Source organism: Procambarus clarkii, chromosome 62, assembly GCF_040958095.1.
Source record: "Procambarus clarkii isolate CNS0578487 chromosome 62, FALCON_Pclarkii_2.0, whole genome shotgun sequence".
In the NCBI taxonomy this organism is placed as follows: domain Eukaryota; kingdom Metazoa; phylum Arthropoda; class Malacostraca; order Decapoda; family Cambaridae; genus Procambarus; species Procambarus clarkii.
Genome location: NC_091211.1, coordinates 6,171,531 through 6,197,986, shown reverse-complemented (window position 1 = coordinate 6,197,986; position 26,456 = coordinate 6,171,531). Strand labels below are relative to the sequence as shown.

The following is a 26,456-nucleotide window of genomic DNA, read 5'->3' as shown; positions in this document are numbered from 1 at the left end:
AGGCAGTAAAAAACGTTAATCCCTGCTCAAAATTAAAAATCTCTCTCTCCATGGATAATAAAAGAGTGTGCAGGATCCCTGTGCTTGCCACTTTCCATGGTATCTAGTAAGTCACTTGAAAAAATACCTACCAGAAATTTGGAAGAGAGTCAATGTAGTGTCAGTAAACAAAAAAAGGCGACAAGCAAGAGGCACTTAGCTGCAGGTCAGTGTCCCTAACTTGTCTACCATGCAAGGTGACGGAGAAGATTGTGAGAAAGAATGTAGTAACACATCAAGAGAGAATGGACTTCGAAACACACCACCAACATGGGTTTAGGGACGGCAAATCTGGCCTCACAAGCGTAATAGAATTTTATGACTAGTTGACAAAGATTAAGCAAGAAAGAGAAGGGAACCCCATAAGAGGCTGGTGCATAAATTGGAGAAACATGCAGGAGTAACTATTACGGTGCTCCAATGAATAAGGGAGTACCTAAGAAACAGGAAGCAGAGTTACTGTGTGAGGTGAGGTTTCAGGATGGGGGGTGAAGTCACTAGCAGAATCCCACCGGTTGTGAACTCAGACCTATCTGTTTTTTTATATACGTGAATGATCTTCAGGAGGGTATAGACACATTCCTCTCAATGTTTGCTGATGATGCTAAAAATATGAGAAGGACAGCATGAGGCTAAAGGGGGGTAGAAATAGCCTAAGCTGCTCTGTCCCTTTGAGATGTATTTCTTTCTTATCTCAATAAACATACTTGATGAGGCTAAAAGATGATCTGGACAAACTGAGGGAATGGTCCAACAAATAACTATTAGAGTTTAACTCGAGCAAATGTAAAGTAATGAAGGTAGGTGTAGGGAGCAGGAAGCCAGATACAAGGTACCATTTGGGAGATGAAATCATTCAATAATCAGAGAGAGTGAAAGATCTGGGGATTGATATCATGCCAAACCTGTACCCCGAAGCCCACATCAAGAGGATATCATCAGCGGCATATGCTTGGTTGGCCAACATAAAAACTGCATGAAGAAACTTATGTAAGAAATCATTCTAAACTTTGTATACCACGTATGTCAAACTAATCCTGGAGTAGGCAGCTCCAGCTTGACGTCCGTATCTGGTCAAGCACAAGACTAAATTAGAGAAGGTTGAGAGGTATGCCACCAGACTAGTACCCGAGATGAGGTGTATGAGCTGTGAGCAGAGACTATGGGAACTAAACCTCACGTCACGAGATGAGGAGTATGAGCTGTGAGCAGAGACTATGGTAACTAAACCTCACGTCACGAGATGAGGAGTATGAGCTGTGAGCAGAGACTATGGTAACTAAACCTCACGTCACGAGATGAGGAGTATGAGCTGTGAGCAGAGACTATGGTAACTAAACCTCACGTCACGAGATGAGGAGTATGAGCTGTGAGCAGAGACTATGGGAACTAAACCTCACGTCACGAGATGAGGTGTATGAGCTATGAGCAGAGACTATGGTAACTAAACCTCACGTCACGAGATGAGGAGTATGAGCTGTGAGCAGAGACTATGGGAACTAAACCTCACGTCACGAGATGAGGTGTATGAGCTATGAGCAGAGACTATGGGAACTACACCTCACGTCACGAGATGAGGAGTATGAGCTATGAGCAGAGACTATGGGAACTACACCTCACGTCACGAGATGAGGAGTATGAGCTATGAGCAGAGACTATGGGAACTACACCTCACGTCACGAGATGAGGAGTATGAGCTGTGAGCAGAGACTATGGGAACTAAACCTCACGTCACGAGATGAGGTGTATGAGCTGTGAGCAGAGACTATGGGAACTAAACCTCACGTCACAGGAAGAGAGGAGTTCAGGGAAACATGATCACCACAAACAAGATTCTCAGAGGAATTGAGCGAGTTGATGAAGACAGATTATTTAACACAAGTTCAACATGCACAAGGAAACCCAGATGAAAACTGAGTACCCAGATGATCCACAGAGACATCTGAAAGAACTTTTTCAATATCAGAGTGTTAACAAATGAAATGCATTAAGCAGTGATGTGGTGGAGATAGACTCCATACACAGTTTCAAGTGCAGATATGATAGAGTCCAATAGGTTCAGTAATCTGTAAACCAGTTGACCGACGGATGAGAGGCGGGACCAAAGAGCCGAAGTTCAACCCCTACAAGCACAATCAGGTGAGTACTAGATTGCTAGAATACTGAGTACTAGAATAACATTGTCAACATATAACAGAGTATTGAGCCTGACCTTGCCACAGGTGGTTGTGTGGTACAGCCGGGACGATGGAGAAGTCGTCACCGACGCTCAGCAGCTCAACATAGACAAGTGCTTCCATAACCAAGTTAATCTGGCGTGGTCACGCTCCAGGGCACAACCAGCGGAGCAAGTTAGTCTGCGTCTGTCTGCTGAACCAAAGTCTCTCTGCAGTCTTGGTGAGCAATAACTTACTTTTATTGTATAAAAACCCATCCTCAGGTCTCAAAGTACTTTCTAGAACATGTTTTTAGAACAAGAGTTCATGTGGTATATCATGCTGTTATATTCACACACCAGCCTCCTTCCCCTCACAGTTTGTACCACCTAGTTCCTTTATCTTAATGTTTCTGATGCTATGAAGCTTTCATAAGGCTCCAATAATTGAATATTAATATATTATTGTTTAACTACATGTCCCACCATTGTTATAATAAACTGCCAGCAACTTGCTATACAAATATAATTATTTAGTAGGATTAGATATTATCCTATATTTATATTTTTAATTTTCATTATTCCAGTTATCAGTTATATTAGGGATCTGATGGTCTTATGGCTAAATTAGGTTATAGGATAAATTAAATAAACATTAAATTATTACTGAAGTCTATGGCTTAAGATGTTTTCTCTAAGATGGATTCAGTTTATCCGTATTCTATAACAATACTTAGATAGATACATGGAGCCCACTACTGCCCACGGGTTGGGTATGGGGTCCACTACTGCCCACGGGTTGGGTATGGGGTCCACTACTGCCCACGGGTTGGGTATGGGGTCCACTAACGTCCACGGGTTGGGTATGGGGTCCACTACCGTCCACGGGTTGGGTATGGGGTCCACTACCATCCACGGGTTGGGTATGGGGTCCACTACCGTCCACGGGTTGGGTATGGGGTCCACTACCATCCACGGGTTGGGTATGGGGTCCACTACCGTCCACGGGTTGGGTATGGGGTCCACTACCGTCCACGGGTTGGGTATGGGGTCCACTACCGTCCACGGGTTGGGTATGGGGTCCACTACCGTCCACGGGTTTGGTATGGGGTCCACTAACCCCCACGGGCTGGAAGCAGAACAAACAGGAGAGAGCAATAATAATGGGCTAAGATAAGATTCGGTCTTATCGAAAAAATTCGGTCTCATATGCGTGACCACAAATATGTAATTGAAACTTAAAAAAAAAGGTCTTAAACGGGTGACCAAATATCTGTAAGTGAAACTCTGAACAAATTTGGTCTTAAATGGGTGACGCCTTAACTGTAAGTTTTCCAGGATACGTCTTGATACGTTCTCTTTAGAACTTGTTACACACTATTCATATTCCTCGCATATTCTCTGCAAGTTCTATTCATGTATATCACCTGTTTCTCCATGTTCTTCACATTCTCTTCCATGTTCTCTGTGTTCTTTGTCATATTCTCCATGTTCTCAGAATGTTCTTCACAAGTTCAATGTTCATTCTTTGTATACTGTATATATTCTTTTTCATGTTTCCACGTTATATGCAAGTTCAATGCAAATTCCTTGCATGTTCTCTGTGTTCATCGCATTCTCTTTATTTATTTATTTATTTAATTTATTTATTACAAGTATTATTTATATTTATAATTATATAATTATATATATTTATAATTATATAATTATATATATTTATAATCATATAATTATATATATTTATAATTATTGATTTATAATTTATTTATTTATAATTTATTTATTTATTATTACTTCTTTATTACAAAGTATTTATTTAGTCATTTACTGAGGTTTATTTTTCAATTAAGTATGTCGATGTATTTCTTTATCTACTTAATATTTCTTACCGGCACTGTTCATAAGAAAAAACTGGGATTTATTCAAGAACAAATTCACTAAGACATTCTTTTCTTATCGTTTCTTAACTAAAGTTTTTGTCAATCAACTGAAAATAGTCACGTTCATCATCTTTTCATAATTTTTTAACTAAAATAACTCTTCTTTGGTTAAAAAAATAGTAAAAGGAAACTCTCAACATTGTTCATAATTAACATTATGCTTCGCTGAGTAAGAAAAATTTTGAAAATGTAATCTCTTCATGGTAATATATCTAACTAAATTTACTCTCTGAGACATCTTTGCGCATCAAATAATACTCTCATGTCATCTTTATTCTCCAATGAGACGCTGAAAGGCATGAAAATACTATTCATGCTATCAAAAGTTATTTTCAGAGACATTAAGAATAGACACAAAGACATAAAAAAAATACTATTCATACCATCAAAAGTTATTCTGAGAGTCATCGGAGGTAATCTCTCACTCACCTTCGTGCATCAAGGAAACTTTCTAAGACATCTTCGTGTAATAAAGAATCTCTCCAAGACATCTTGACCCGTTAAAAGACGCACTCAGAGTCATCAAGATCACTCTTCATGCATTAAAAGTCTCTAACTGCGTATTTACTTTAGAAGGATTCTCTCTAATCATCTTCACTCTTTAATTAATCTCTCAAAGACATCTTTGCTCAGCAATAATACGTTTCAAGATCATTTATTTAACATTTTTACTTTTATAATACATCTTTATGCATCAATCGATTCTCACATGTTATCTTCGTTCATTTAAAGAACCTCTTCAAGACAATAATAATATGTTCTGATATAATTTAATTAACAAGCTAAAATGTACATAAAGTTCTGGGTGGATGGTGTACAACGAAAAATATATTGAATTAAAGATAGGTTAGGTTAGGGTTTGTTGGGTTAGATTAGGGAAGGATGCTACAACAACAACAACAATATACAAGGAATAATAGAGATTGGAAGCAGAACAAACATAGGAAAATAGTAATAAGAACGGGCTATGATAAGATAAGATTCGGTCGTGTCGATAAAATTCGGTCTTAAACGGGTCACCACATATCTGTAAGTGAAACTCTGAAAAAATCCGGTCTTAAACGGGTGACGTCTTAACTGTAAGTGTTCCAGGATAAGTCTTGATACGATTTAAACTAAAACTAGACTCTGAAAAAAATTAGCTGGAAAACTTATGTGACACAGCTGTAAGTGCAACTCTGAAAAAATTTAACCTGAAAAGCGTGTGACACAGCAGTAAGTTTTAAAAAGTTCATTCAGTTTCGTGTGACACAGCAGTAAGTTTCCAAAAAATAAAAAAATATGCTACGGCTTCAATGCAACTACTCACGAGTTGGGTATGGGGTAATATACCGCCCGCGAGTTGGGTATGGGGTCCACAACAACCCATAGCTTGGGTGTGGAGCACTATTGCCCAGAGGTTTGGTATGCAGTCCATTTCCGCCCATCAGTTGGGTAAGAGGTTCACTACCACCAAAGGGTTAGGTATGGGATTCTTTACCGCCCACAGGTTGGGTATGGGGTCCACAACCACCCACTGGTTGGGTATGGGGTCCTATATCGCCCACGGGTTGGGTATGTGGTCCACAACCACACACTGGTTGGGTATGGGATCCTATACCGCCCATGGGTTGGGTATGGGGTCCTATACCGCCCACGGGATGGGTATGGGGTCCACAACCACCCATGGGTTGGGTATGGGGTCCTATACCGCCCACGGGTTGGGTATGAGATCCTATACCCAACCCGTGGGTTGTGTATGGGGGTCCACAGAATCCCATGGGTCGGGTATGGGGTCCATTACCGCCCATCAGTTGGATATTGGGACCACTACCACCCACGGGTTGGGGAATAAGGTCCTATACCGCCCACTGGTTGGGTATCAGGCCGACTACCACCCTCGGGTTGCGTATGGGGTTCACTACCACCCCATGGGTTGGGTAGGGGGCCCACTACTGCCCACAGGTTGGGTATGCGGTCCATATCCGCCTATCGGTTCAGTTTGTGGTCCACTACCATCCACGGGTTGGGTATGAAGTGCAGAGAATCGGGACACACACACACACTCACACACACACACACACACACACACACACACACACACACACACACACACACACACACTCACACACACACACACACACACACACACACACACACACACACTCACACACACACACACACACACACACACACACACACACACACACTCACACACACACACACACACACACACACACACACACACACACACTCACACACACACACACACACACACACACACACACACACACACACACACACACACACACACACACACACACACACACACTCACACACACACACACACACACACACACACACACACACACACACACACACACACACACACACACACACACACACACACACACTCACACACACACACACACACACACACACACACACACACACACTCACACACACACACACACACACACACACACACACACACACACACACACACACACACACACACACACACACACACACACACACACACACACACACACACACTCACACTCACACACACACACACACACACACACACACACACACACACACACACACACACACACACACACACACTCACACACACACACACACACACACACACACACACACACACACTCACACACACACACACACACTCACACACACACACACACACACACACACACACACACACACACACACACACACACACACACACACACACACACACTCACACACACACACACACACACACCAATCCTGGAGTATGCGGCCCCAGCATGGAGTCCGTACCTAGTGAAGCACAAGACGAAGCTGGAAAGAGTTCAAAGATATGCCACTAGACTAGTCCCAGAACTAAGAGGCATGAGTTACGAGGAAAGGCTGCGGGAAATGCACCTTACGACACTGGAAGACAGAAGAGTAAGGGGAGACATGATCTCAACCTACAAAATCCTCAGGGGAATCGACCGCGGTAAACAAGGATAAACTATTCAACACTGGTGGTACGCAAACAAGGGACACAGGTGGAAACTGAGTACCCACGTGAGCCACAGGGACGTTAGAAGGAACGTTTTCAGTGTCAGAGTAGTTAACAGATGGAATGCATTAGGCAGTGATGTGGTGGAGGCTGACTCCATACACAGTTTCAAATGTAGATATGATAAAGCCCAGTAGGCTCAGGAATCTGTACACCAGTTGATTGACAGTTGAGAGGAAAGAGCCAAAACTCAACCCCCGCAAGCACAAATAGGTGAGTACACACACACGCACGCACACACACGCACGCGTGCACACGCACACACACACTACCGACGCCTTGGGCCATACAACTGTGACAGGAAACGACCTGTCCTGGTACAGTTCACTAACGAAGAGGCAGTGGATTACATACTGCATCACAAACACTTACTCAATGGTAGCGAAAAGTACTACAACGTATATATTGACACCTGGTTGATACCTGCTTGATGGGGTTCTGGGAGTTCTTCTACTCCCCAAGCCCAGCCCGAAGCCAGACTTGACTTGTGAGAGTTTGGTCCACCAGGCTGTTGCTTGCAGCGGCCCGCAGGCCCACATACCCACCACAGCCCGGTTGGTTCGGTACTCCTTGAAGGAAGCAATCTAGTTTCCTCTTGAAGATGTCCACGGTTGTTCCTGTAATATTTCTGATGCTCGCTGGTAGGACGTTGAACAACCGCGGACCTCTGATGTTCATACAGTGTTCCCTGATTGTGCCCATGGCACCTCTGCTCTTCACTGGTTCTATTCTGCATTTTATTCCATGTCGTTCACTCCAGTACGTTGTTATTTTACTGTGCAGATTTGGGACCTGGCCCTCCAGTATTTTCCATGTGTCTATTATTTGGTATCTCTCTCATCTCCTTTCTAGTGAGTACATTTGGAGAGCTTTGAGACGATCCCAATAATTTAGGTGTTTTATCTCGTCTATGCGTGCCGTATATGTTCTCTGTATTCCCTCAATTTCAGCAATCTCTCCTGCTCTGAAGGGGGAAGTGAGTACTGAGCAGTACTCAAGACGGGACAACACAAGTGATTTGAAGAGTACAACCATTGTGATGGGATCTCTGGACTTGAAGGTTCTCGTAATCCATCCTATCATTTTTCTGGCTGACGCAATATTTGCTTGGTAATGCTCCCTAAACGTTAGGTCGTTGGACATCATTATTCCCAAATCCTTGACATGCTATTTTCCTACAATGGGCAGATTCGATTGTGTTTGGTACCCTGTATTATGTTTCAGATCCTCATTTTTGCCCTATCTGAGTACCTGGAATTTATCACCGTTAAACATCATGTTATTTTCTGCTACCCAATCGAAAACTTTGTTAATATGTGTTTGTAGTTTATCAATGTCTTCAGAAGAGGTAATTTTCATGCTGATTTTTGTATCACCTGCAAAGGATGACACGAAGCTGTGACTTGTGTTTTTGTCTATATCTGATATGAGAATAAGGAACAGCAGTGGTGCAAGGACTGTACCTTGAGGTACAGAGCTTTTAACTACGCTCGGACTCGATTTTACTTGATTGACTTTTACTCTTTGTGTTCTGTTCGACAGGAAATTGAGTATCCAGCGTCCTACTTTACCAGTTATACCCATTGACCTCATTTTGTGAGCTATCACTCCATGGTCACATTTGTCGAATGCCTTTGCAAAATCTGTTTATACGACATCTGCATTATGTTTTTCCTCTAATGCCTCAGTGATTTTGTCATAGTGGTCAAGTAGCTATGAGAGGCATGATCTTCCTGCTCTAAATCCATGTTGGCCTGGATTGTGGAGGTCATTGGTTTCCATGAATCTAGTGACCTGACTCCTGATCACTCTCTCAAATACTTTTATAATATGGGACGTTAGTGCAACTGGTCTATAATTCTTTGCCAATGCTTTGCTACCACCCTTGTGTAGAGGGGCAATGTCTGCTGCTTTAAGCGCATTTGGTATCTCCCATGAGTCCAAGCTCTCCCTCCACACTATACTGAGTTCCTGTGCTACTGGCACTTTGCATTTCTTTATAAATATTGAATTCCATGAGTCTGGACCCGGGGCATATTGTCAATTTCTCTTTCAAAATCTGCCACGCTCGTGCTGATATCAGTTATATTTACAGGTGTTTGAGTATCATTTATTAAGAAATTGTCCGAATCTTCCACTTTCATGCTGAGTATCGGAATGCTAAACATGTCCTCATACTTCTTTTTTGAGATTTCACTAATTTCTTTGTCATCCTCAGTGTATGAACCTTCACTAATACGAATAGGTCCAATACTGGCAGTGGTTTTCGCTTTTGATTTAGCATATGTGAAGAAATATATTTTTTTTCTTTATTTCTGGAATTGCTTTCTGTTCTAGTTGCCTTTCTTCAGTCTGATAGGAATGCTTCAGTCTCTGTTCGATTTCTTCAATCTCCCTGTTTAAATTATTTCTTCTTTGTATGGAGTGTCGTGTCTGCTTAAGCATTTCCGTTAATTTCTTCCTAATTTTGTAATGTCGTCTGTGTTCTCCTTCTACATTGGACCTCTTTCTGGCTTTCCTCAAAGGAACATGTTTCAGACAGACTTCATATGCTTCAGAAGTCAGTTTTTCTATTCCTTGTGTAGGATTTTTATTTCTTAGAACATTTTCCCATTGAATGTTTGTAAGTTCCCTGTTTATTTTCTCCCTGTCTATCCTTTTATTATTAAAATTGAATTTATTGAATAGCCCTTCTCGCTTGTTGTTTCTCTTGGGCCTACTACCGTTATTTATGTTAGTTTGCACTTCAATGAGCTTGTGGTCCGAGTACGTAGTGTCTGAGACAGTAATGTCTCTGATTAGCTCCTCATTGTTCGGGAATATCAGGTCCAGCGTGTTTTCGTTCCTAGTTGGTTCTGTTATCTGCTGACTGAGAGCACGGGACAAATTCATGACGAAAGAGGAACAGATAGCCCACAGAGCGAGCAAAACTTCACGATACACCTCTTCCCATCTGAGCGTAGTTACACACCCCAATGCCAACGCACCCTATGCCCCACCCCGTGCTAACCAGCTCACACCTGCTTCCCAGGTCACTCTCACCCCAAATCAGCCCTCCCTGCCCCTGCTTATCTCCCCAACACCTCCCCTGACCCCTCTGACCCCACTGCATTCAAATCCATCTGCTTCATCCCACATTCCAAGGACCCCCTTGTCACGACCCTTGAGACTAAATAATGTTCTTCTCCCCACAGTGTAAAGAACAAATAACAATCTGCCATGCCAATAGGTGTCTAGGGGTATAATTAATCACTGTATAAAAACGGGAGAACAATATATTTTGCTAAGGGTGACAACTTAACAACAATTAAATAAATAGTAGCCAGAAATATTTATCAGCATGTAATATTATAGAATGTAAGTAATTATTTGAGACCTGAGCACTATCACCAGAATATGGAGTAAGCCATAAATACACTAAAATCGTCTATTCAGATAAAATAATATTTATATGGGCTTAAAATAACAAAAACCAAGAACTTAGCTTAAACACAACTGCACTCGACCGCAGCCGCCACTCTACTGCCCAGGACGTGGTCCGCAGGCCCAACGTCGACTAACCGTCTACCCAAACACCAATTAACGTTCGCATGAACATTGTGAACATTCTATTTACAAAGGTCAGCCCTAAACTCCAACATTATTAACTAAGAGTTGTAATTACTGGTCTCACATTCCTTGAAATATTACGGCTACCAAATATGGGAATAAATAAATATAAAACTATAGGCAATTGATTTGCCAACAATCGCCCTGACCATTCCCAAATATTGTCAACCGCCCACACGGCTAATTTCACGTGACATCCACCACCAAAACAAACCTTACACACACTACCCAGCTATCTATGATATATATATATATAATGTATATATAACTATATACACAAATCTTATACAACTGACAGCAATATTTACGTAGAGAAAACAATAACATAATACGAGGTTCGGGAGAATTGGCAGGATCGTAATAAGATTCGTGACCCCACTGCATTCAAATCCATCTGCTTCATCCCACATTCCAAGGACCCCCTCATCCCCTTAACCCCCAAAACCCGCCCACCCATCACCCCCTCAACCCCCCAAACCCGCCCAGCCCTCACCCCTCCTCATCCCCTCTCCTTCCATGTGACCCCTCAACCCCCTCTATCCTTCCCCCCAACCTCTCAACCTCTATCTGACTTCCAACCTTACGCTATCTCCCAACCTATGCCTATCAGACCCTCCCTAATCTTCAGACCCAGTATGCCCTTCCTAATCCAGACGTACCTACCCAGGCCATACCCCAGACCCTCCTATCTACCTTCCTAGATACCCAGCCCTCATTCGCCCCCTAAGCACCACTTCCACTTCCACCACCCCTTTCACCCCCCAAACACCCCCCGGATCCCTCCAGACACCCCCGGGTCCCCCCAGTCACCCTCCAGATACCCCCCAGATCCCCCGGATCCCCCCCACCCCCAGTCACCCCCCAGACACCCCCCAGATCCCCCAGATCCCCCCCAGCCCCCATTCACCCCCAGACACCCCACAGATCTCGTAGACCCCAGAGAAAGTGCGAACACTTGTACAAAAGTTTCCACGAAGAATCTCAAGGTTTGGTTCACCAATGCTGATGGGGTATCTAATAAAGCAGAAGAGATAAAAGAAAGAGTGAGTGAGGAAGATACTGACATAGTTGCAATTGTGGAAACTAAAATTAATGACATGATCTCAGATGCAATCTTTCCACAAGGCTACCAGGTGATAAGAAAAGAGAGGAAACAGAGACAGGGAGGGGGAGTGGCACTCCTAATAAAGCGGAAATGGAAGTTTGAAGACGTGGGAAATCGGGTTACCAATGAGTGCACAAGCTTCATACATAGAACTCTGACAGCAGATGGGAGGAAGATTGTGATCTTGGTAATCTACATCCCCCTCCAAGCAGTAGAAGACCCAGGCAGGAGTATGATGACAACAACAAGGCATGAATAGACGAACTGCAGACGGCAGCAACACTAGCCCACAGAATGAGAGCGAAGCTGCTGATCATGGGGGACCTAAATCATGGAGAGATAAATTGGGAATCAAGGAATCCCCATGGAGGGGACGAAACGTGGGAAGCAAAGTTAGTAGATGTTATACACAGGAATTTCCTAACACAATTTCCTAACGGAGGACACAAGGGAAAGAGGAGGAGATGCACCGAGTCTATTAGACCTGATTTTCAACCAGAACGTAGAAGACATTGAGAATTTGGAGCATGAAATACCTCTCGGGGCCAGCGACCATTGTGTCCTAGTCTTTGACTACATGATGGAATTCAAATTTGTGACCATGGGACAAGAGGTCTGGGAAAGGAGAGTTGACTACAGGAAAGGGGACTATAAGAGGATAAGGGACTATCTGGGTGAAGTGTAGTGGGAGGAAGAAATTAGAGGAAAAACAGTCCAAGATATGATGGACTTAGTCATACAGAAATGCCAGGAGGCCGAAGAGAGATTTATACAAACAGTAAAAGGAAAAAATAAGAGGGAATATAATAACCCATGGTTTAATAGACAGTGTCAGGAAGCAAAAATGGCCAGCAGGCGGGAGTGGAGGAAGTACAGAAGACAAAGGACAGAGGACAACAGGATCAGATGCAGAGCTAGGAACGATTACATTAACATAAGATGAACATCGGAAAGGGACTATGAGAACGATATTGCGATCAAAGCGAAAAAACAAGCTAAGTTACTACACAGTCATATAAGAAGAAAAATGTCGGTGAACGACCAAGTGACAAGGCTAAGGAAAACAGAGGGGGCATATACTGAAAGTGACAAGGAAATCTGTGAGGCACTGAATGCCAGTTTCCATGGAGTGTTCACTACCGAGCCTGAGCAGCTTAAATTGGTAGAAGGGATTACCCTAGATGAAAGACTATCAGATATAGAGGTGACAGCAAAGGAGGTAATGAAACAGTTGACAACACTGGATGCAACTAAAGCAGTTGGACCACACAAAGTATCACCGTGGATACTAAAAGAAGCTGCGCAGGCCCTCAGCGTGCCTCTGGCAATGATCTTTAATGAGTCACTTATGTCGGGAGAATTGCCCAGTTGCTGGAAGAAGGCAAATATCATACCGATCTTCAAGAAAGGCGATAGGGAGGAGGCACTTAACTATAGACCTGTATCACTGACAAGCATCCCCTGTAAAATACTGGAAAGAATAATTAGGCTACGACTGGTTGCACACCTGGAAAACATTAGGTTTGTGAACAAACATCAACATGGGTTCTGGAAAGGGAAATCGTGCCTAACAAACCTTTTTGAATTCTATGATAAAATAACGAGGATAAGACAGGACAGAGAGGGTTGGGCAGACTGCATATTTCTGGACTGCCAAAAAGCCTTTGATACAGTACCGCACATGAGACTGCTGTTCAAACTTGAGAGGCAGGCGGGGGTGGGGGAAAAGGTCCTAGCATGGATAAGGAACTACCTAACAGGAAGGAGCCAAAGAGTTACGGTAAGGGGCGAGAAGTCGGACTGGCGAACAGTAACGAGTGGAGTAACACAAGGATTGGTGCTGGGACCAATTCTATTTCTAGTATATGTTAACGACATGTTTACAGGAGTAGAGTCCTACATGTCGATGTTTGCAAATGATGCAAAGTTGATGAGATGAGTTGTGACAGATGAGGATTGCAGGATCCTCGAAGAGATCCTGAACAGGTTGCAGAGATGGTCAGAGAAATGGCTACTGAGTTCAACACGAGCAAATGTAAAATTTTGGAGATGGGACTAGAAGTTAGGAGACCAAAGGGACAGTACACAATGAAGGGGAACAGCCTACCTGTGACGACGGGAGAAAGAGACCTCGGCATGGACGTAACACCTAATCTATCTTCTTAAGCCCATATAAATAGGATAACGACAGCAGTGTACTCTACACTGGCAAAAGTTAGAACATCATTCAGAAACCTAAGTAAGTAGGCATTTAGGGCGCTTTACACTGTCTACGTGAGGCCAGTCTTAGAGTATGCCGCTTCATCATGGAGTCCACATCTGAAGAAGCATATAAGGAAACTGGAAAAGGTTCAGAGGTTTGTAACGAAACTCGTCCCAGAGTTACGAGGGATGGGGTATGAGGAGTGCCTGAGGAAACTGTGCCTTACGACACTAGAAAGAAGAAGGGAAAGGGGGGACATGATAGGAACGTATAAAATACTCAGGAGGATTGACAGAGTGGACATAGACGAAATGTTCACACGGAATAGTAACAGAACGAGGGGACATGGGTGGAAGCTGGAAACTCAGATGAGTCACAGGGATGTTAGGAAGTTTTCCTTTAGCGTGAGAGTAGTGGGAAAATGGAATGCACTTAAGGAACAGGTTGTGGAAGCAAATACTATTCATAATTTTAAAACTAGGTATGATAGGGAAATAGGACCATAGTCATTGCTGTAATCATCCGATGCTCGAAAGGCGGGATCCAAGTGTCAATGCTCGATCCTGCAGACACAAATAGGTGAGTACAAATAGGTGAGTACACACACACGCACACACGCACACACACACAGACACACACATACACACAAAGATTGAGAAAATTCAGCGGTATGCCACCAGACTTGTCCTTGAACTGAGAGGTATGAGCTACGAGGAAAGGCTGAAGGAGCTGAACCTCACGTCCCTGTAAAACAGAAGAGTAAGGGAAGACATGATAACCACCTACAAAATTCTCAGGGGAATTGACAGGGGGGACAAAGACTCTTCTGCACGGGTGGAACACGAACAAGGGGACACAGGTGGAAACTTAGTACCCAAATGAGCCACATAGACATTAGAAAGATTTATTTCAGTGTCAGAGTAGTTAGCAAATGGAATGCATTAGGCAGTGATGTGGTGGAGGCTGACTCCATACACAGTTTCATATATAAATATGATAGAGCCCAGCAGGCTCGGGAATCTGTACGCCAGTTGATTGACAGTTGAGAGGCGGGACCAAAGAGCCAAAGCTCAACCCCCGCAAGCACAATTAGGTGAGTACAATTAGGTGAGTACACATACACACACACACACACACACACACACACACACACACACACACACACACACACACACACACACACACACACACACACACACACACACACACACACACACACACACACACACAGAAAGGTGGATTGGATTGTCAGAAAGCCTTTGATACAGTGCCACACAAGAGGCTAGTGCGAAAGTTGGAGATGCAGGCTGGAGTGAAAGGGAAGGTACTCCAGTGGATAGAGGAGTACCTAAGCAACAGGAGACAACGAGTCTGTGTGAGGGGTGAGGTCTCAGATTGGCGAGACGTCACAAGTGGAGTCCCGCAGGGGTCAGTCCTTGGACCTATACTGTTTCTGGTATATGTAAATGATCTCCCAGAGGGTATAGATTCGTTCCTCTCAATGTTTGCCGACGATGCAAAAATTATGAGGAGGATTGAAACAGAGGATGATAGTAGGAGGCTACAAGATGACCTGGATAGACTGAGCGAATGGTCCAACAAATGGCTGTTGAAGTTCAACCCGAGTAAATGCAAAGTAATGAAACTAGGCAGTGGAAACAGGAGGCCAGGCACAGGATACAGAATAGGAGATGAAGTACTCAATGAAACAGACAGAGAGAAAGATCTAGGAGTTGATATCACACCAAACCTGTCTCCTGAAGCCCACATGAAGAGAATAACGTCTACGGCATATGCGAGGCTGGCTAACATCAGAACGGCGTTCAGGAACCTGTGTAAGGAATCATTCAGAATCTTGTACACCACATATGTAAGACCAATCCTGGAGTATGTGGCCCCAGCATGGAGCCCATACCTTGTCAAGCACAAGACGAAGCTGGAAAAAGTCCAAAGGTATGCTACTAGACTAGTCCCAGAACTAAGAGGCATGAGTTATGAGGAAAGGCTGCGGGAAATGTACCTTACGACACTGGAAGACAGAAGAGTAAGGGGGGACATGATCACAACCTACAAAATCCTCAGGGGAATCGACCGGGTAAACAAGGATGAACTATTCAACACTGGTGGGATGCGAACAAGGGGACACAGGTGGAAGCTGAGTACCCAAATGAGCCACAGAGACGTTAGAAAGAACTTTTTCAGTGTCAGAGTAGTTAGTAAATGGAATGCACTAGGAAGTGATGTGGTGGAGGCTGACTCCATACACAGTTTCAAATGTAGATATGATAGAGCCCAGTAGGCTCATGAATCTGTACACCAGTTGACTGACGGTTGAGAGGCGGGACCAAAGAGCCAAAGCTCAACCCCCGCAAGCACAATTAGGTGAGTACAATTAGGTGAGTACACATACACACACACACACACACACACGTGTGTGGGGGGGTGCGGGAAGAGGTAGTGGTGGTGTAGCTCTGCTGGTAAGAAAAGGCTGGGATTTTGAGGAGATGGTTATTCAGGGCTGTGAAGGTTTCAGTGACTACATAACAGGTACCATAACAATAGTGTGCTGACTTGATATCTGGTGGAAGTAATAGTAATCTAACCAAACAAAAAAAACACCTCCAGAGGATAATCTTGTCATAGTGAGGGGACTCGTGTACGACTCACTGCAGCTGATGAAAGTTGCCTTGGCCTTCCCACTCTTGCCCTTCTCTGGCCGCTGTATAAGCTAAGGTACACACCCATCGGAATCTTGCTCACGTCATCAAAATTTCCGCACGAGGGGCTGCACTTGGTGGATGATTGGGTGTCCAAGCTGGGGTGAAAGGGGAAAAAAAGGTCTTTGCCCTAGTGGGGGAGAATGTACGAGGCAGTAGGTCTCCCCTGTTAAAAAGGGGGATCACCACTGGAGACGACGCACCCCATCCTGCACTCGACCACCTTAGCTGTCCTGGTAGGTGGTATCCCTTGTCTCCGAGACATAGAATTTTGAAATTAATGCTGTATGGATACCAAACTGACTTCTCTTACACATACTCGAGAGGTGGGCGACCAGACCCCCGAGTCGGCCGGTGATGTAAGATCGCGCTCCGTAGTCAATGTTGGGCCAGACAAGGCTTCTTTCTTGACTCTCCCAAGTGACGTTTTCCGTTCCCCTCCCACTTCCGTGTCAGGGTTGAACGCCATGCCGCCAGTGGTGACCACCTCGTCACCTGGAGTGGCTCCATCTCTCGTTTTGAACGCTGCACCTTTTAAGTGCACCAGAATGCTCCCTATTCTGGGGAAGCTCAGCGCAATAACGACTGCACACATACACAAATACTTCCTATCTACTCGTTTATGTTCCAGGATTTGTTTTAGTCCTGCCAAGTGGACTAAGTATTTTGATCTTTCTCACATTGATCATACACGTCCTGATGATTTATACATCCATAAACACCTGGTTCATTCAGTGACACCCATGACACTTTTAAGCCCACCCGTGTTGGCACAAGTGTAGTTGCAGCCCGTTATCAGTAGGCAGCAGACCACCTGGCATTGTTGACCTGCACTGGTTAGACCCCAGTTCCGGTCTCCAAAAATGGCCGGTTAAATGCCAGCATTACACAGTCATTCTCCCGCAACATGTCGCGACTGGAGATAGAGAGCTGAAATACTGCCACGAGGATATTAAGCCCAAGACCATTCCATCCTTCAGATGGATACGTTCACTTGACCACCTCGTGGTGGTCGTCTTCGTCAACCTCCTCAGGTAGTCAAATTCAATACTGATGGTAGGTCCCTTTTATCTTCCATTATTCTTGAAGGTACCAGATGGATGCTACGTTCAGGGATACATCCCCACTCCTCACCTTTGCAGTAGTTGTTGGAAATTTGGACATGGTCTCTTGCGATGCACTAGCAAAGTGTCCTTGTGCCCCCTTGAGTGGAGTCCCGGGTCATCCTAAGACGGTGCTCTTCTCCCCAGCCTTGCTGCATCAGTTGCGGTGAAGCATTCTACCACCCTGCCTCTCCTGCTCATGCATATGCTTTATATTTGAGGAAGCCATTCGCAGTTTATAATAATGCGATCGGATTTCTATTCCTGGGACACGTCACTCGGATCAACATCTTATTTTTTCTCCGACATGACTTATGCCCGTGTGTTGCATAACACTTCTCCGCCCAGCCCTTCACCCCTTTCTCAATTCGGCAACCGTTGTCAGGCCTCAGACCCCAATACCTCCACCAGCTCCCCTCTGTCCTGTCGTCTCCATTCTGAACCTGAGTATTGCTCATGATTCACAGCCAGGTGTTTCCACCCTCCGCTCCCAATCTTCAGTTATTCAGTTCGGTGTCACCTCTCCGCCAGGCCGATGTCCATCCTCATCCCGGTCGTCTTCGTGTTGTCCACTCTCGTTATTTCCTGCTGAGACTCTGGAGGCTGTCACAGTACATTACTACTGGGACGCCTGTATCTCACAGTAACCTGGGCTTCCTCTCCATCTTCCTACCCACCTGGTAAGAAAGTGTTGGATCTTCCCCGGCTCTGTCCCTGCATCTTCTCTGACGTCACCCTCCCCATCTTACTTCTCCTGTGGCGATGTCACGTGATGCCGGTACAACACTGGTGACGTCACGTGATGCCAGTACAACACTGGTGACGTCACGTGATGCCGGTACAACACTGGTGACGTCACGTGATGCTGGTACAACACTGGTGACGTCACGTGATGCCGGTACAACACTGGTGACGTCACGTGATGCCAGTACAACACTGGTGACGTCACGTGATGCCGGTACAACACTGGTGACGTCACGTGATGCCGGTACAACACTGGTGACGTCACGTGATGCCTGTACAACACTGGTGACGCCCAGCGACCAACAAGAGTAGCAGTAGGAGTATTGTGTTGTGTGTATCATTACTTAGTGTAGTAATGTGTTGTGTTCCGTAAATTACGTCACAGTAAATATATGTTTTCTGCACTTGTGTGACAGGTGTGGTAGACAGGAGTGTGGAGTTGCTGTCACCTCAACAGGATAATCTCGCCGTAGACAAAGTTTTTGAACTTGCAGCTGAATTCGAGGTTAAGGAGGACGATCATCCTCAAGTGGATGACTATGCATATTGCAGTAGAACACATCGGCACAGGAAAAGGGATACAGGTGAGACCATGAAGTATGATTGGTATAAATACTATTTGATACATCACTAAAATATATTTATTACAATAATTTTGGATTCAATGTATCAATCAATTAAAAATATTAAAAACTCAGATTTTTTTATATAATATGAATTAAAAAGTATTTTAAGTAAAGCAATAAAGTACAAAACTGTTTGTTATAATGAAAGCTTGTGTGATCTTGGTACTCATACGAGATTATCACAAACATGTATTTTGAGCCATTTTATCAATTATATTTTACGAACTATATGAAAATTAGGATTCATTGGCGACTATAATATCTCGTAGTTTGTCGAAGTAGACCTATCACATGTGTGGTTTGTGTCACATGTGTGGTTTGTGTCACATGTGTGGTTTGTGTCACATGTGTGGTTTGTGTCACATGTGTGGTTTGTGTCACATGTGTGGTTTGTGTCCCATGTGTGGTTTGTGTCACATGTGTGGTTTGTGTCACATGTGTGGTTTGTGTCACATGTGTGGTTTGTGTCCCATGTGTGGTTTGTGTCCCATGTGTGGTTTGTGTCACATGTGTGGTTTGTGTCACATGTGTGGTTTGTGTCACATGTGTGGTTTGTGTCACATGTGTGGTTTGTGTCACATGTGTGGTTTGTGTCCCATGTGTGGTTTGTGTCCCATGTGTGGTTTGTGTCACATGTGTGGTTTGTGTCCCATGTGTGGTTTGTGTCACATGTGTGGTTTGTGTCACATGTGTGGTTTGTGTCACATGTGTGGTTTGTGTCACATGTGTGGTTTGTGTCCACTGTGTGGTTTGTGTCACATGTGTGGTTTGTGTCCCATGTGTGGTTTGTGTCACATGTGTGGTTTGTGTCACATGTGTGGTTTGTCACATGTGTGGTTTGTGTCACATGTGTGGTTTGTGTCCCATGTGTGGTTTGTGTCACATGTGTGGTTTTTGTCACATGTGTGGTTTGTGTCACATGTGTGGTTTGTGTCCCATGTGTGGTTTGTGTCACATGTGTGGTTTGTGTCACATGTGTGGTTTGTGTCACATGTGTGGTTTGTGTCACATGTGTGGTTTGTGTCACATGTGTGGTTTGTGTCCCATGTGTGGTTTGTGTCACATGTGTGGTTTGTGTCACATGTGTGGTTTGTGTCACATGTGTGGTTTGTGTCACATGTGTGGTTTGTGTCACATGTGTGGTTTGTGTCCCATGTGTGGTTTGTGTCACATGTTTGGTTTGTGACACATGTGTGGTTTGTGTCACATGTGTGGTTTGTGTCACATGTGTGGTTTGTGTCACATGTGTGGTTTGTGTCACATGTGTGGTTTGTGTCACATGTGTGGTTTGTGTCACATGTGTGGTTTGTGTCCCATGTGTGGTTTGTGTCACATGTGTGGTTTGTGTCACATGTGTGGTTTGTGTCACATGTGTGGTTTGTGTCACATGTGTGGTTTGTGTCCCATGTGTGGTTTGTGTCCCATGTGTGGTTTGTGTCACATGTGTGGTTTGTGTCCCATGTGTGGTTTGTGTCACATGTGTGGTTTGTGTCACATGTGTGGTTTGTGTCACATGTGTGGTTTGTGTCACATGTGTAGTTTGTGTCACATGTGTGGTTTGTGTCCCATGTGTGGTTTGTGTCCCATGTGTGGTTTGTGTCACATGTGTGGTTTGTGTCCCATGTGTGGTTTGTGTCACATGTGTGGTTTGTGTCACATGTGTGGTTTGTGTCACATGTGTGGTTTGTGTCACATGTGTGGTTTGTGTCCCATGTGTGGTTTGTGTCCCATGTGTGGTTTGTGTCACATGTGTGGTTTGTGTCCCATGTGTGGTTTGTGTCACATGTGTGGTTTGTGTCACATGTGTGGTTTGTGTCACATGTGTGGTTTGTGTCACATGTGTGGTTTGTGTCACATGTGTGGTTTGTGTCCCATGTGTGGTTTGTGTCCCATGTGTGGTTTGTGTCACATGTGTGGTTTGTGTCCCGTGTGTGGTTTGTGTCACATGTGTGGTTTGTGTCACATGTGTGGTTTGTGTCACATGTGTGGTTTGTGTCCCATGTGTGGTTTGTGTCCCATGTGTGGTTTGAGTCCCATGTGTGGTTTGTGTCCCATGTGTGGTTTGTGTCACATGTGTGGTTTGTGTCACATGTGTGGTTTGTGTCACATGTGTGGTTTGTGTCCCATGTGTGGTTTGTGTCCCATGTGTGGTTTGTGTCACATGTGTGGTTTGTGTCCCATGTGTGGTTTGTGTCACATGTGTGGTTTGTGTCACATGTGTGGTTTGTGACCCATGAACCTCTTCTAGAGTAAACCCAGTGTATGCCTCCCTCATGCCTCTCCAAGAACACGTTCAGTATATTCACCTAGTTGCACTCACCTAGTTGTGCTTGCGGGGGTTGAGCTCTGGCTCTTTGGTCCCGCCTCTCAACTGTCAATGAACTGGTGTACAGATTCCTGAGCTTACTGGGCTCTATCATATCTACATTTGAAACTGTATGGAGTCAGCCTCCACCACATCACTGCCTAATAATAAAGTTCTTTCTAATGTCTCTGTGGCTTATTTGGGTACTCAGCTTCCACCTGTGTCCCCATGTGCGTGTGCCACCCGTGTTAAATAATCCAGCTTTGTTTATCCTGTCAATTCCCCGGAGAATTTTGTATGTGGTGATCATGTCTCCCCTAGATCTTCTGTCTTCCAGCGACGTGAGATGCAGTTCACGTAATCTGTCCTCATAACTCGTGCCTCTTAGTTCTGGGACTAGCCTAGTGGCATACCTTTAAACTATTTCCAGCTTCGTCTTATGCTTGACTACATACGGGCTCCATGCTGGGGTTGCATACTCCAGGATTGGCCTTACATATGTGGTATATAAGGTTCTGAAGGACGCCTTACACAGGTTTCTGAAAGCAGTTCTGATGTTAGCCAGCCTCGCATACACCGCTGATGTTATTCTTTTGATGTGGTCTTCGGGAGACAGGTTTGGCGTGATATCAACTCCTACATTTTTCTCTCTGTCCGTTTCGTTAAGGATTTCATCTCCCATTCGGTATCTAGTGACTGGCCTCCTAGTTCCTCCTCCTAGTTTCATTACCTTACATTTACTTGGGTTGAGCTTTAGTAGCCATTTGTCGGACCATTCCTCCAGTTTGTCTAGGTCATCTTGTAGCCTCATACTATCCTCCTCTGTCTTGATCCTCCTCATAACTTTTGCATCATCAGCAAACATCAAGAGGAAGGAGTCAATTCCTTCTGGGAGATCATTTACGTATATCAGAAACAGTAGAGGTCCAAGGATTGATCCCTGTGGGACTCCACTGGTGATTCCCCTCCACTCCGAGACCTTACCCCTCACGGTGACTCGCTGTGTCCTGTTTCTTAGGTACTATCTTATCCAGTGGAGTACCTTCCCTTTCACTCTTGCCTGCATCTCCAGTTTGTGTACTAGTCTCTTATGTGGTACTGTGTCAAAAGCTTTCTGTCAGTCCAGGAATATGCAGTTTGCCCAGCCCTTTCTCTCTCTTGCCTGATTTTTGTTGCTTGGTCATAGAACTCAATTAATCCTGTTAGGCATGATTTGCCATCTCTGAACCCATGTTTATGTTGTGTTACAAAGTTCTTCCACTCTAAATGTTCCACTAGCTTTTTTCGCATAATCTTCTCCATCATCTTGCATGGAATGCAAGTTAGGGACACTGGCCTGTAGTTCAGTGCCTCCTGCCTATCACCCTTCTTGTATATTGGGACTACATTGGCCGTCTTCCAAATTTTTGGCAGTTCACCTGTTGCCAGTGACTAGTTGTACACCATGGAGAGTGGTAGGCACAGAGCATCTGCTCCTTCCTTAAGGATCCATGGTGAGATTCCATCCGGGCCTATAGCCTTTGTCACGTCCAAATCTAGCAGATGCTTCCTCACCTCCCCACTGGTAATCACATGTGTCCGGTTTGATGTTCCCTCCCTTATTTATGGGACTTCTCCTTGCTCTGAGGTGAAGACTTCCTGTAATTTCTTATTGAGTTCCTCGCACACTTCCTTGTCGTTTGTAGTGAATCTTTCTGCTCCTATCCTCAGTTTCCTTACCTGTTCCTTCACTGTTGTTTTCCTCCTGATGTGGCTATGCAGCAGTTTGGGTTGAGTCTTTGCCTTGTTCATTTGCTCGTCTGGTCATTTTCATATTGCCTCTCTACCTCTCTTTTCACCTTGACGTATTCATTCCTGTCGCTCTGGTATCTTTCTCTGCTCTCTAGTGTTCTGTTGTTTCTATAGTTTTTACGCCCTTTTACGTCGTTGCTTTGCTAGCTTACAACTCTGATTAAAACATGGGTTTCTCATCACCATTTCATTTTTTTCCTTTTGGACTGGGACGAACTAGCCGGCTGCCTCTTTACACTTCTGTATGATGTAGTCATCATGTCTTGAACCGTTTTTCCTCTGAGATCTGTTTCCCAAGCTAATTCAGTTAGGAATTTTCTCATCTCCTAATAGTTTCCCTTCCGAAATGCCGGTCTCTTGCTTTCTGGTTCCTTCCTTGAGTACATTAACCCTTCTTCGACCTCAAATACTACTTAAACAACAGTACACACAGTACACTCATACCCACGGGGGGGGGGGGGCTTCAAGACCGATTTCTCTTATGTCCGAATCGTTCAGAGTGAACACTAGGTCGAGTCTTGCTGGTTCATCATTGCCTCTCATTCTCGCGGGACCCTTGAAATGCTGACTTAAAAAGTTTCTAATCGTCACCTCCAGCAGTTTCGCTCTTCCTGTTTCCTCACCTCTATGTGGTTCCCTGTTTTCCCAGTCTATCTTTCCATGATGAGCAGATGGGATCGATTTCTACAGGCAGCAGCGGCTGCTCTCTCAATGATAATGTTAACTGCCATGTTGTTTCTGTCATACTCTTGCCTGGGTCTTCTTTCATTTGGTGGTGGGTTATATATCACTGCTACTACTACTCTTGGTCCTCCCATTGTCATGGTGCCTGTTATGAAGTCTCTGAACCCTTCGCAGCCCGGAATAACCATCTCCTCGAAACTCCATTCCTTTATCATCAGTAGAGCCACTCCGCCTCTTCCCCTTCCTTCCCTCTCTTTCCTTATTTTCAGTGTAGTCCTGGGGAAACACCCCAGAATCGTTATGATTCCTGAGAGTTTCCTTTCTGTGAGTCCAGTTACATCTGGGTTTACTTCTTGTGTTCTTTCCCTAAGTTCACTAGCCTTGTTTGTAATCCCATCTATGTTCTAGTACATGACCTTGAAGCTGACTCTCTTCTGTCCATTCTTAGTTTCTGTTGATTCCACTGGAGTTGGGGGGCAAGGGATGTCTGGGATGGGTGAGCCTAGGAAGGAGGACCTGGGGGGTGGGTCTGGGGTGTGAGAGGGCTGGGAGGATCTGGAACAGGGGGTTTAGGGGGTCTGACGTGATGCGGCTGAGGGGGTCCGGGGTTGGCATGCCTCCCTCATGCCTCTCCAAGAGTATATCCAGTATTTTTTTTTTATTATTATTATTTTCTACCACAGACGTGGCCACACATTTACAATGCTAACCAGCATATATACATTTTCTTCTGTCCTCCATGGACAGGGTTAGAGAAGTGTTAAACATACAGTTCAAGGGTTTATTGAACACTCAACCACAGAAGGTGATTCGGTGCTTTTAAAATGTTAACCTAACCTACATACGTAAATACATAGATACACAGATTTACGTATGCCCTACATAAGGTGTTCGATGTGTCTTTTACATAGTGTCATTAATGTACATTTACAAAGGTGAAATGTAATTCTGATCAGCTTCCATATATACTTTATACCCATACATATACATACACACACATATACATACATATATACACACACATATACATACATATATACACACACATGCATTCACATACATTTGTCTCATTTACTCTGACAGGATGAGATAGCTGATAAAGAAACTAGTGTGCAATTAAGCACTTAATCACTGAAGGTGATTAAGGTGCTTTTACAAGCTCAGGTTATATAGTTACATCATATACATACATTGTATAATTGATATATTACATGGTCAATCTTGGATACAAGTCCAATATATCATCAAGTGTTCCAGTACTCATATAGTAATTACAGAGTTCAGCATACCTTAGCCCAGGAGGGCGAAAGTCAGTCAGTATGGGACATTCTACAATATAATGTTCAAGAGAGTTCATGTTTTCTCTTTCAAAAAGTTGACACATTGTGTACTCGACATTTGGGTTTTGAGAAAGCTGCCAGATACGTCTATATCCCAGGCGTATTCTGGCCACTATAACATCACATTGCCGGGTTCTTGTTCTATTAGTCCCATATGTGAATGTCTCCTCACGATATCTATCATAATATTTAACGCTACAACTTTCAGGTCTTTGTAAATTTGTTAGGTCGGTGAGATTTTCATTAGATATTTGTTTAAGTATTCTCTTTGTCACTGCTAATGAAACACCCATATCAATTTCCAGTGTATGCCTCCCTCATAACTCTCCTAAAGCACGTCCAGTGTATTCTTCCTTCATGCCTCTCTTATCCTGAGGTTATCTTGAGATGATTTCGGGGCTTAGAGTCCCCGCGGCCCGGTCCTCGACCAGGCCTCCTTTTTGTTACACACCCTCAGGAAGCAGCCCGTAGCAGCTGTCTAACTCCCAGATACCTATTTACTGCTAGGTAACAGGGGCATCAAGGTGAAAGAAACTTTTTGCCCAATTGTCTCCGCCTCCACCGGGGATCGAACCCGGAACCTCAGGACTACGAATCCGAAGCGCTGGCCATTCAGCTGCCTCCTAGATCCCCCATGCCTCCTAGAGTACGTCCAGTGTATGCCTCCCTCATTCCTCTCCTAGAGCACACCCATTGTATGCCTCCCTAATGCCTCTCCTAGTGCTCATCCTATGTATCCTTCCCTCATGCCTTTCCTAGCGCTCATCCAGTGTATGCCTCCCTCGTGCCTCTCTTAGTGCATATCCAGTGTATACCTCCCTCCTGATTCTCTGGAGCACATCCAGTGTATGCCTCCTTTATGCCTCTTCAAGCGTACATCCAGTGTATGCCTCCCTTATGTCTCTCCTAGCGCACATCTAGTGTATGCCTCCTTCATGCCTCTCCTAGCGTACACCCTGTGCATGCTTCCCTTATGCCTCTGTTAGCGCAAAACCAGTGTATGCCACCCTCATACTGTACCCTCAGCGGAGCAGAGAGAGAAG

At 44.4% G+C, this 26,456-nt stretch overlaps 1 protein-coding gene across 2 annotated transcripts in view; it reads left to right on the top strand.

Moving 5' to 3' along the window:
* LOC123766633 (murinoglobulin-2) overlaps window positions 1-26,456 on the top strand; it is a 585,294-nt gene that overhangs the window by 298,710 nt on the left and 260,128 nt on the right. For both annotated transcript variants that reach the window (XR_011223484.1, XM_069308162.1), the window contains exons 11-12: window positions 2,262-2,436; window positions 19,084-19,251. Coding sequence is in view for 1 of the 2 variants with exons in the window: in XM_069308162.1 (XP_069164263.1) it covers window positions 2,262-2,436; window positions 19,084-19,251 (343 nt within the window). In the remaining variant the exon portion in view is untranslated. The remainder of the gene's footprint in view (window positions 1-2,261; window positions 2,437-19,083; window positions 19,252-26,456) is intronic.